General features: G+C 36.6%; 1 protein-coding gene across 4 annotated transcripts; it reads left to right on the top strand.

Annotated features, from left to right (window-relative positions):
• The first annotated feature begins 1,204 nt into the window (after nucleotides 1-1,204).
• LOC106784177 (TGF-beta-activated kinase 1 and MAP3K7-binding protein 3) lies at nucleotides 1,205-11,513 on the top strand. Of its 4 annotated transcripts, XM_014743449.1 has the most exons (10): nucleotides 1,205-1,784; nucleotides 6,094-6,232; nucleotides 6,843-7,344; nucleotides 8,093-8,476; nucleotides 8,559-8,771; nucleotides 9,275-9,426; nucleotides 9,500-9,593; nucleotides 10,051-10,317; nucleotides 11,135-11,191; nucleotides 11,288-11,513. In XM_014743449.1, the coding sequence occupies exons 2-10, from the start codon at nucleotides 6,125-6,127 to the stop codon at nucleotides 11,311-11,313; spliced, it is 1,803 nt and encodes a 600-aa protein (XP_014598935.1). In that variant the 5' UTR covers nucleotides 1,205-1,784; nucleotides 6,094-6,124; the 3' UTR covers nucleotides 11,314-11,513. The 4 variants fall into 4 exon arrangements, with proteins under 4 accessions (XP_014598935.1, XP_014598933.1, XP_014598931.1 ...); XM_014743447.1 differs by lacking the exons at nucleotides 11,135-11,191; nucleotides 11,288-11,513 and adding an exon at nucleotides 2,165-2,208 and having other exon boundaries at nucleotides 10,051-10,919; XM_014743446.1 differs by lacking the exons at nucleotides 11,135-11,191; nucleotides 11,288-11,513 and having other exon boundaries at nucleotides 1,209-1,310; nucleotides 1,446-1,784; nucleotides 10,051-10,919.
• Nucleotides 11,514-11,565: the final 52 nt, after the last annotated feature.

The following is an 11,565-nucleotide window of genomic DNA, read 5'->3' as shown; positions in this document are numbered from 1 at the left end:
TATGTTAGAGTAATTCAAGATTCTGATCAACATAGAAACATAATAATAAAGGGGTAAAAGATATTTGTCGTGTAGTACACAAAGAAGAATGTACATACATACATATAAATGTAAAATATCTCGACTAGCTCTCGGCATTGCACGGTACATACGTTTCTTCCGAGTTCTTCGGCACGCGAAATACCTTATTGCTACGTTTCCATTTTCTTTATCCACTGAGACGAGCGTGCGTAAGCAAGAAGATCATAAGGATCCGATAAAAGCAAAGTACAACGATTTTTCCGTTCAGAAAAATAATAGCGGTTTCTGCTGATCTTTCACGTGCTCACAACGTTCGCGAATTAGTCGCCAACGTGCATTATTAATAATATATATATATATATATATATAATATAATACTACTATTATTGGAAAATAGCAAAATAATCGCGAAATCGTGTTCAACTTTATTAAATAAAAACTGAACGAAGCGAATACGTGAATAAACGTCTAATTGGATATTTTGTAATAGCGATTTTTATTATTATTATTATTATTATTATTATTATTAATATTTCATTAAAATAACATTATATTATTATTATAGTTATCATTATTCTTTTGACTTTATATTTGTAAAAGTGAATATATATTAGTGTTTCCAGAATATTAAGCAATTTCTCCGATGGAAACATTATCCCGCCATCTTCCTTCAAAAAAAGAAAGTACATATTCGCGTTCCGATCGATAAGTTTGCGAGCGACAAAAGTTTGAAAATAACGACGAGAGATGGCACTAAGAATGCAAGAACGAAGAACTCTCTCCGTCTCTTTTTGACCGTGGCGATGCAGATGCAAACTAATAGAAAAAGGACATAGCGGGGATTAGTTGGAAAGTCTGAAAGGTATCACAAGGCGTCTTCTGATGTATTTTAAAATAGACATACGACTTCCCCTTCCTCGTGGTACCTTTCGAGGGAGGAGCCGCACTGACGAGACGTTTCTCTCTTCCCATTCATAAATAGTGAGAGAGGCAATTGTCGATCCGGCACGAACGACTACGCAAGTCACACGAGCGCATTGCATAGAGAAGGAAAGAAATATAAAAAGAGAGAAAAGAAGAGTTTTAGTATACGCGATCGGGTTACTGGCGGGTGGGAACGCGCGCGCACGTTTTCTGGTTTGCCGGTTACTCGCTAGAATCGCGCGGTAGGCGGTCGCTAGGTGGGGGGCAGTAGACAGCTGATCGCTGCTTTCGACGGACGGTCGTTTTCGCGTCGCTCCGCTCCGCTTTTGCGAAAACGAGAGGGAGAAAGAGATAACGCGCTTCCGGTGTGTGTGTTTTTCTATCTCTCTCTCTCTCTCTCTCTCTCTTTTCCTCTTCCTCTTCCTCTTTCTTTCTCTGTCTCTATCTTGTTATCAAGAAAATTAGAAAATTAAAATCTGACAAAAAACGATATAAAACAGTAGAAGTATAAGATACTAGAAAAACAAGTGAACAACACGAGGGGCGCATTCTCTCTTTCCCAAGAAAGGGAGAGAGAGAGAGAGAGAGAGAGAAAGAGAAAGATAGAAACAGAATAAAGAAAGAAAGAAACGAGTGCCCTGACGAGTGGGCGCGCGCGCGCGCGCCTTCGGATAAGTGACACCGCGCTGCGCGTTATTACACACTACTGTGAAAATTGCAATCGCGTTCGACGTTTCGCAGAAATTCTTTTACGTGCAAACGATTGATATTACACTTTTTTTTTGATCGGCTGTATTTAACTTCGACGACGTCCTTACTTCTCCAATGGCCGCCGTCCGGTGAGTTTTGTTTTAATAATTTAGTTTATTCCGTTAAGTTCATTAGTTCGTTCGTTCGTTAATTAGTTCGATAGTTCGTTAATAAGATAAATTTTTCTCCTATTCTCTAAACTGAAAAAATGAGCAATGTGGCGTATAACTAAGTACACGCGCACGCATCTGATCTGCGTTAGTGAGAGTGAGAGGGGGCGAGAGAGTTATTTCTAAAAGCGGCCTCGCCACTCCGTTCGGTCTCGCTTCTTTGCTTCTTCGCTTCTTCGACTCTCCACAACGAACCAACGCGTAGTATATACTTTACTTGCTTACTTCGTTTCTCTTTCGGCTCATCGCGGTATCTCGCGTGACTCTTCGTCGGTGACGTGCCACTGCCGAGTGAGCAGAATAAGCAGAGTGAGTGAGGAGTAAAGAAGGAGCGAGCGAGTGGGTGAGTGATTGAATAAATTAGAAAGAAAGAGAAAGAGAGATAGATAGATAGAGAGAAAGAGAGAGAGAGAGAGAGAGAGAAATAGAGATAGAAAAAAAGTGGGGATAAGGAAGCACTCTGACTTTTATCTGTCGTTTTGCGCCCTCTCGGCGCGCGCGCGCACGCGCGCGTCCTACAAAAATACACTCGCGCGCCGCTGCGTGGAATGCGTTTGGACGTTCCCTACTACGATGCAACACGTCGCGTGTCTTACAATTTTTCTCAACCTTCTTCTACTTCTAACATAAAATACCTTCTTTTGTTTTTCCTTTCGATAAATCTATCACACTTTATTTGCCACAAGATGTATAAAATATGCTTCGAGAAAATGTTCGTAAGCATATCATCGAAATGAATTTTCTTAATGAATGAAACTCTATTACATATATATATATATGTCAAATTTTCTTAAATTCAAAAGCAATTTTTAATGAACAATTTTTCAAAGAATTTCGTAGAGTCATGAATTATTACAGGGACATCACTGCTACTATTATTTTATTATGATTTATTAATAAGTACTCTGATAGACATTAATATTTATAGTATATGTATAACGTATCGTCTTATTACACATCTGGTGTGATGGTTTGACAATTTGATATTGATCATTTACAAAGTGTCCACGTGGATCGAGTAGCACGCTACTTTCAGTGGACAACTGCTTGTTTTCATAGCGAAATAGCTCGTTGTGGTGGTGGGGAGTGAGTGCACGCGGAGGGAGAAATCATCTTGATTACGTAATACTCTCGACACAAACGACATCCGTGATAAACGTCCGCATGAAAGTTCAAAACGTATCATTTCAATTTGTCGGCACGTTGTTAAATATTACACGTGAATAAATACATGCATTCCTATTTTATCGAAGTAGTTGCTGTCGATGTAAACGTTGTTCTACGTGCAATAAGAGGAGAATAAACATTTACGTTTCTGCTACAAAAAAAGAAAATAATACAAATAAATGTATACATTCGTAAGTTTGTTTTTTTAGTGCAAACTCGGACATACGTATATCGTAGTTCTGCTTAACGTTATGAATCTTAATCAATTATCAGTCTTCGTTGTCTTATTTTCTTTCGATGCTTTGCACAATGTACCGCCCTCAGCCCCCTGTAATTATACGTAAATTCGTTCAAAGAAAAAGTCAAAAAATCGAATTTTTCTTTGTATGAAGGAAATTTTCTATGTAATAAAAATGGGCATATTTTTGCGATTCTTATTCCTTGTAAAATTTTGAATGCAACGAAATTCCGACAACGAACGTATTTATTATTAGGCTAAACCCTCGGCGCGTCCCGATTTTTATCCGATTCGTCGAAATTTATTCTAAAGAAATAATAGATTTAATAGTTTTGTTCGTTTTTTTGGCCTCTAACGAAGAGGGTATGAGAAAAATGTATGAAAATACTCGTGGAAGTCCCTTTTCCTCGTGTTTCTGGTCATAGACGAAAACAGCCGCTGTGTGTCTTCTCATGACACAAATATCTTCTCGCCAAGCTGGAATTCCGCTTTTCCTTTTTCGCCGGCTCGGTGAAATGCGTTTTCGTTTTTCCCCCCTTTCTTTCCTCCTCCACCCCATACCGCCCTGCCCAACCCAGTCCCTCAGCTCACTCAACTTCTCTTAAAGCTTTACCTCCAACCGAGAAAAGACGCGTTGATTTCTTTAGAATGTTGCATCAAATCTTTGCTTTTTTTTCTGTTGAAGGGTATAGGGGGCAAGAAAAGAACACAAAATGTTGCAAAATTAACTATTTCACATTTTTGTAAGTTTATATTATTCCTTTATCAGCAATATAGATCGGACCTTCTATTCTAGAATCAACATATAAAATATTGAACAGATTAATTATGATTATTTTCTGCAATTTTTGTCAAATATACGTAAAAATAAATAATAAATAGCAAGCATTGCCAATACTAAAGTAATTGTTAGATTTTAGACGATGATTCCTTTTTTGCTCTTTTACCATCGACATAAATCAACAGAAAAATCGTGTGTTGCTTATTTCATAATAAACATTTAATAAACGTTTTTCCTCGTATTAACTTAGAAATCATTTCTATGTAAGAATAAGTCGTATATTTTGGTCGATAAATATATTATATCGCGTTTGTGGCGATATTTGGCATATCCCCCGTTCACTTTGTCCACGACATCGCTATAGGTAGTTTCTACGCCAGTGAAAAACTAGCTTTGGCACGCACACCGTCGTTCGGTTGGCTTCGCGCGAGCGAGGCGATAGCTGCTGCAAAAACGAATTCGAACTTACCACCTTCGCTTCGAATGTCTGCCCACACAAATTTATTTGTATTTCGGTCATTTACGTTTAGACACTCTTCGAAAGTCGCGAGAAAGCTCCGACAAGTATCTCTCGTCTATCTTACCGAGTTATCTTTTAACGCCCTGCAAGAACCTATTGCATTAATAGCAACCACAAACTTTTAAATTATTGCTATAAAAGAGTTTGACAAGTTTCCTGCGACTCATTGTATTCTCAAATTTTAACAGGAAATTATATTCAATAAAGGGCATCTGTGTATTTCCGAGAGTCACCGTGAATGTTATCTCGGGGTTAATTATTTGTTTTTTGAGAAACATTTTTATTTGTTCGTTGAGAAAAAAAGAAAAGAGAGAGGAAGAGAGAGAGAGAGAGGGAGAGAGAAAGAAAAAAAATCACCAATAAAAAATTCATCCTCGTTCTCTTGTGTGACGGTGCGAAGTATGAGGTAAAAAATAACAAATATTTTTCTCTTATCTACATATATGTACGAGCAGAAGCAGATATTAACTATGGAAGCTCAGATATGTAAGTATTCAAAAAATTGATCCGGTGCCTCTCGGAGGGACAAACGTTCTGATCGTTTTGTTTTATATCAATGATTCTCGATCGTACGGTTGAAGTCGACAAAGCGAAGATCTTTGTTTGAACAAATATAATTTACATATACATATATATTATATATGTATATATATATATACTATATACAGTCTTTTTCATATACAATTAGTTTCGTTTAATTATAATCATGTTAATTGATTTATACATAAAATTGAAATATAAGAACATAATCTAGATCTTACGAAATAGGACGATTTAAAGAAGGGCCGAAAGCAAGAAAGATTGGCGGGAACGCGCATGCGCGGAAGCATGCGTGGGCGAGCAAACGCGCGTGCAACGCCACGACAGTGCCGGCTAATTATGTGGCACACCTACGTGTACGCGCGCGCTTCGGAGCACAGGTGTCCACCGATTCCTTACGCGTTGCCAATTCCACGATCTACTTTATTTAGAAAATCCACAACAACGTACAATTTTTCTACAACCAAACGTCATTTTTACATTTCCAACAAAATAATCATTACGTTTTCAAATTTGAACATTATTTTTCTCGTAATCGTCGAATGAATTTTTGGAAAACTTTTGTCCCATTAAAAAGTACTGTTCATTCGATAAAATATAAATACGTGCGAGAATTAAGATTCTCGGAATAATTTCTTTGCAACGTGGCCAAAATCAGGTACGACAGATATCAATATTTAACGGTAATTTGTAAAGTCAACAGATGTGTTTAAATATTTTCATTGCGAAATAATCTACCGGCTAATATTAACTTTACAAAATATGGACGTTTTAAAGACGCTTTAAATGTCTTGTTAACTAACATCTTGTTAATATAGAGAACTGAACGCAAAATTCTTTTTTCCGAAATCTTAGACCGTTCGATTTGTGTCATAAATTCATTTATGAGTTCAATTTAATTGTAACTCTGATCATTAAAACTTTGATCTGAAAGAGAGAGTAGAATTGAGATCTGGATAACAAGAGATCCTGGCACCTATAGGTAATTCCTGCCAGGAGGATGGGGGCCCACGATGGGGGAGTGCCACTGCTCTAACATCGCTATCATGCAGCTGTTCCACGAGCTGAAGCAGCAGTTCCCCGCGCTCCCTGATTACGTCGTTTCCCAGTGCATCGCACAGGTACAGCTACCCTTTATCCAAACCTTTTCAAAAACCTTAAGCATGAGCCAATTTCTAACAGTTCCCTTTTTGTTTAAATTCTAATAACGTTAACCGTCCTGATTATTCTAATTTTGATCAGTCAAAACCGAATGAAATCATTCTAAAACATGTTTTTCCTTCTTCGTTCTCTTTTTTTATTATCAGATATATTACTTAACCTAATTTTATTATAATATTTGTGTTTTTGTGTACATTTTTATTTGGACCAAATGATTATCTATCTAACCATATAATTTATCGTCGCAATATACGTATTATATATATATGTTTGATTGATGTAAATATATTATAACAAATTTCATATGCATTCAATATCAAATGTGTGAACGTCCCTCCAACATCATTTCATTTCTCAACCATTATCATAATCACTTGCACGAGCGTGGAAAACTTGTGTGGGCTCTAAATGTTGCTTTCTATAATCTTACGATTTAATATTGAAAAATATATTAGCGGTTGATAATATAAGATAAATAAGATAGGGCACTCGTTCTCGATTTTGACGAAGAAAGAATCGTGCGAGAACAGAGGAAAAAAGCCGGCTGATCCAGATGCGTATGCGTTGCAGAACAGCCACGACAGGGAGATATGCGCAAGAAGTCTACGAGCAACCCAAGAATCGCGTCCGTCACCGGGCGCTTTTCCACCGCCCCCACCTGCTGCTGCTGTTGCTGCTCAACATCACCACCAATCGCATTATCAACAGCAGCAACAGCACCAGCAACATTATCATCAACAACAGCAGCAACGTTGCTGCGTTATGAACCATCAATCAACGCAACGCATTACATCGAACAGCAATGGTTCACGACCTCCTAGACCAGCCTCATTGGATATCGGCGTGGCACGACGTTTTCCTATTGGCTGTTCACGTGTCGCCGCGGCATCGTCATCCGTAACTGCAATCGAACCATCTGCACCCTCTTCCGCACCAGCGGCTTGCAAAGCACGCGGTTTTTTTGACGACGTCCCGTCCGCAAACACCAATGGCAACAATTGCGTAAGCAGCAATGTTGCTCCTGGATTCGAACTCAACGTTAATGTCGCCTGCAGTCCTGCGGGCAACCGCGGTACGATGTGACTACTATTAGATATTTGCTATATCTATATGTATATACTTGGATACAAACGTATTTTTCGTTTCTTTTTTTCTAATTTGATCAATATCCTTTCGTTTTTCTCAGGCCTTAATAGCAACAATATAACATTCAAGATCGTTGAATCTTATTTTTGAACGCACGCGTGTGCGCTATGCGAAACTGTTTTGTCAACGATGATGACTAACACGATCGTAACAATCGATTACATGAGATGTAGAATTCTAACTGTCGACTTCTTCTGAATATCGATCGAGAATGATACCTATTATACTACTTAACATGTCATCCCATTCCCATATAAAAAAAAGAAAGCAGGCAAAGAGATACATATAATTAATAACAATTGTGAATAATAAATAGGAAATTAAATTTTGGACTTGGTTCAAAAGTCGATCCTCGGTCTTCCGTTTGCCCACACCTTCCACGCAAACATTTATCTTTTCATCTTTTATTCATCTTCTCTTGCTCTTTTTTAATATTTTGTGATTAAATTTATCTTTTCCTCATTTTTTTTAATTATTTACTTCCATTAAAATTTATCTCAGCTATATTTTTCTTTATCTCGCTTTCTATATTCTTTATCTCTGTGTCATGGTAACCATGAAGTATTCGTTTCGTTTCCTTAGTCCCCTCTTCGATAAACCTTAGCCACGTTGTTTATCTCGTCGTTAAATAAAAGCATAATATATTCAGTTTTTGTAATCTATACAATCCACAGACTTTCGAACGGTGCCGACAATCGGTACGTGTAAACGAAGCGACCTCGTTGTCGAACCTCGACCTCATTACGCAGAACCTCAGTTGGCTATAGGAAAAAACACTGGACAATTTGACCATGCACGTAGTTACACATCAGTTAGCTTGACACTGAGGCCACCGTCGTCGGATCCACAACCACCGATTGACATCAGATCGCAAGGTTCGAGTTTGACATATTCGACCTCGTCTTTGGACCCACGAGGATTTCAAAGCCGCTTACAGATTAGCATTGGGCCAGGAAGCGTTGGCAGCGTAGCGGCTGCAAGAATTAGACCACCGATGGGTCCTGCCAGACCCAATAGCCTGCTTCCCCCCACTCAAATTAGTCCACAGAGGCCTCCAGGTTCATAAACATTTTTCCTTTTCAGTTATGTTGATTAAACAACGATCGTTCAAATAGTAATGAATGCATATCTTATTTGTAGGACTTCCTGCTGGACCTCCGAGTCAGTTACCAAGGCCGACGACAACAATGAGTGCCCCAACCACACCTTCAGTTCCAACAATAACGAATATTATTTCATCTAATAGTCTCCCTGCGACTCCGTCTGAACCAACGGCAATCTCTCCTCCCTCTAGTCCCGTTAAAGAAAAACCGTTAATCGACCAGGATCAAAATCGTTCGCCGTTAAACCAAGGTAATGAATTTACGTATTTACGTATCCTATCTATGCACATGTTACCTATTTGCATATTTACATAGTTCAAATAACATCAGTCTATAACGATTATCGTTCCTTATCGGTTCTCTCTTCGGAGTCTCTTCTTATGTTAGATCAACGTCTACGTATATTTACCTGTGAGTTAGTCGGTCGCACGTACTACGCCCACATGAAACAGTGAGAACGATATTTACGCATTCCTAACCCCACGCTCCGGCTATACATAGCCACGCCACGGCTATTCTACGTGGACCACCTGATCTGCTTTTCCTTCTTACGATCGTCGCAATGTACTCTCGCATGTTTCCTGAACGTTGCACTCCACTTCTACGCTCCTTTTTTAGCCTTTCCTGAAACCCAAACGTTGTGTCTTTCTGACATAAAATTCAATTTTTAATGACAATTTTCATTTGGGTGAAGTTTAACTTTCAAAAATTTTGCATTCAAGTAATTAAGTCGATGATTGTTTATATCTTTAGTGGCAGAACATCAAAGAAAACTGGTCGCTGAACAATTAGCGAGGAAGGAAAGGCTCGCCAAGGAATTAAGAGCCGAAAAGGGACGACTTGAAGCAATGAAGAAAGAACTGCAGTCTCTAGCGAGACCCCCAGATTCTTCGATATCGCCACAGGTAAGTTAAAAGAAAAAAGAATGAATTTTAAATATTGTCATTACGAAATCCATTATGTTGTTATTTCATGCAGGAACTGAAAATAAAATTAAGAAGCGAAATTTACCAATTGCAAATCGAATGCGACAGACTTGCAGATGAAGTGGATCAATGGTCAGACCCACGTGGTAATTTGTTTAATTATTTTGTCCAATTTATACAGGTTATTATAAAATTACGCTGCATAAATTCAGGAATGAATACTTTGTACTTAAAGAAAAAAAAATAGGTTATGCGTACGAAAAAGCGCTTAATTTCTGAGTAATCAAACTTATAAAAATGATCTTAATATATTTCAATTATGTTTATGTCATTTACTAGAATTAATTGTATACATATACAAAGCGTCCCGAAATTTTCCCACACAAAAATGCCAACATATTTTACGAGTTAAAATATGGGAAAATCATCATATTAACATAGTACAAAAAATGTTTTGTAAAAAAGTCTTAGTAGAAATAAAATATGCTGGCATCGTTATTGCAGAAAAATATCAAAGAATCTTGTATGTATTATATTTACATACATATTGTATCGACGATTACATTACTTCGTAACTAACTCTTTCTCCTATTATGTTTAAAGTACCTCTAGGTGAAACAAATGAAGAATTTTATCAGGGCATTTATACTGGTCAACCTTTTTTACCATTCTCTCATCTGGCACCACCACCATTGCCAAGTCAGCCACCAGCTTGGCAACCCTCTATGGGTGCTGCAGATATCAATGATAGAGAAGAAGACAGGGATGGACCTTCGTGGGTCTGCAGGATGTGTACCTTCGATAATCATCCACTTATGAATAAGTGCGAGCAATGTGATATGCCAAGACTTTTGGATCACGGCAATGCAGGTAGGATACATGGATCGCTGCTTGAACAAACCAGTACGTCATCGTCAGATCGATTTCCTAATCTACTATCTCAGTTGCCTGATTGAATAAACCAACAATCCTAACGGCATGTTGTTTTTGTTACAATGAGTTTTAAGTGATTTATTAGTTACACTGATACCAGAAATTTATCAAACCATTTTCACTAATCTTCTAGAATTTATTTGCCAAATAACTGTTTCTCAAAGAAAAGTATTTTGGTTCCTTAACGAGAGTTAACTCAAAGAAATTAGCAATAAATGAAGAATAGATTTCTTCGATCAAATAAAAAATACTACAGACAAATATGAAGCTTTGAACAAATGAAAAAAATAATATTTTTATTCTTTTATCGTAAGAGAATTGTGAAATCTTCTTGACAAGTTAACTCAGGTTGTCTGGTTAAGAGATTGAAACAATGTAATTATATTTATTGAAGTACTTGATCTTTGTTAAACTCAAATAATTCATAATTTATGCATTATTGTACATAATTTCAGTAAATTTATTGTTGTATTTGTAGTTATTAAAATAACAAGTACGTATAACTAATCAATGAATACAGTACAATGAAAGAAATATAATATATTTGTTTTTATTTTGATTCTATTGTCCCGTGTGTATACTTTTTGCTTGCATGTGAATATATTAATCAATTTTGATTGAATGTACTGGTAAGTACAGACAAGTATAAATTAATCCTTTTTATTTCAAGTTTATAACATAATATATAATTAGTTTTTTATTTTAAATTGACAAGTTAAAAAAGATATTGCTTATATTTATTTTAAATTTATAGGTGAGACACAAGATATTCATATACGCGTTACACATCACCACAATTTTTCACCAAGACGTAAGTATTCCCCAAAATTTAAACATAATGTTTTAACTAACAAATATTGAATATTATTTTTCTTTTATTCAGCATGTTTTTTTTTCTTGCTTATAGGTACAGTGCACAGTTGGGTTGTATGACGTGATGTTAATTAGAGACTTAAAGAAGTGTAAATATAATTTCGAATTATTTAATTTAAATAAAAAAAATGTAGGGATATATAAGCTGTAAACATAGAGATGCATAAAAATGTAATAATTTAATTTAATTTAGTTTAATTTATCTTAATTTTCTATTCGTGATTAGTGGAAACAATGAAATTAAAATTTATCATTTCATTGTAACTATTTTCTCCTCTATGGATCCTTTTCTCAATCATTTTTATTTTATAC

The sequence above is a fragment of the Polistes canadensis genome, unplaced genomic scaffold (genome assembly GCF_001313835.1).
Source record: "Polistes canadensis isolate GaletaPanama2010 unplaced genomic scaffold, ASM131383v1 scaffold_31, whole genome shotgun sequence".
Classification (NCBI taxonomy): Eukaryota; Metazoa; Arthropoda; class Insecta; order Hymenoptera; family Vespidae; genus Polistes; species Polistes canadensis.
The sequence above is the reverse complement of the archived record's forward strand: the minus strand, read 5'-3'. Positions and strand labels throughout refer to the sequence as shown.

Coding starts and splice junctions, on each gene's coding strand:
- LOC106784177 (XM_014743445.1), top strand. CDS start 6,125: ATGGGGGAGTGCCACTGCTCTAACATCGCTATCATGCAGCTGTTCCAC. Junction 6,233..6,842: donor TTTCCCAGTGCATCGCACAG/GTACAGCTACCC, acceptor TATGCGTTGCAG/AACAGCCACGACAGGGAGAT. Junction 9,427..9,499: donor ATTCTTCGATATCGCCACAG/GTAAGTTAAAAG, acceptor TATTTCATGCAG/GAACTGAAAATAAAATTAAG.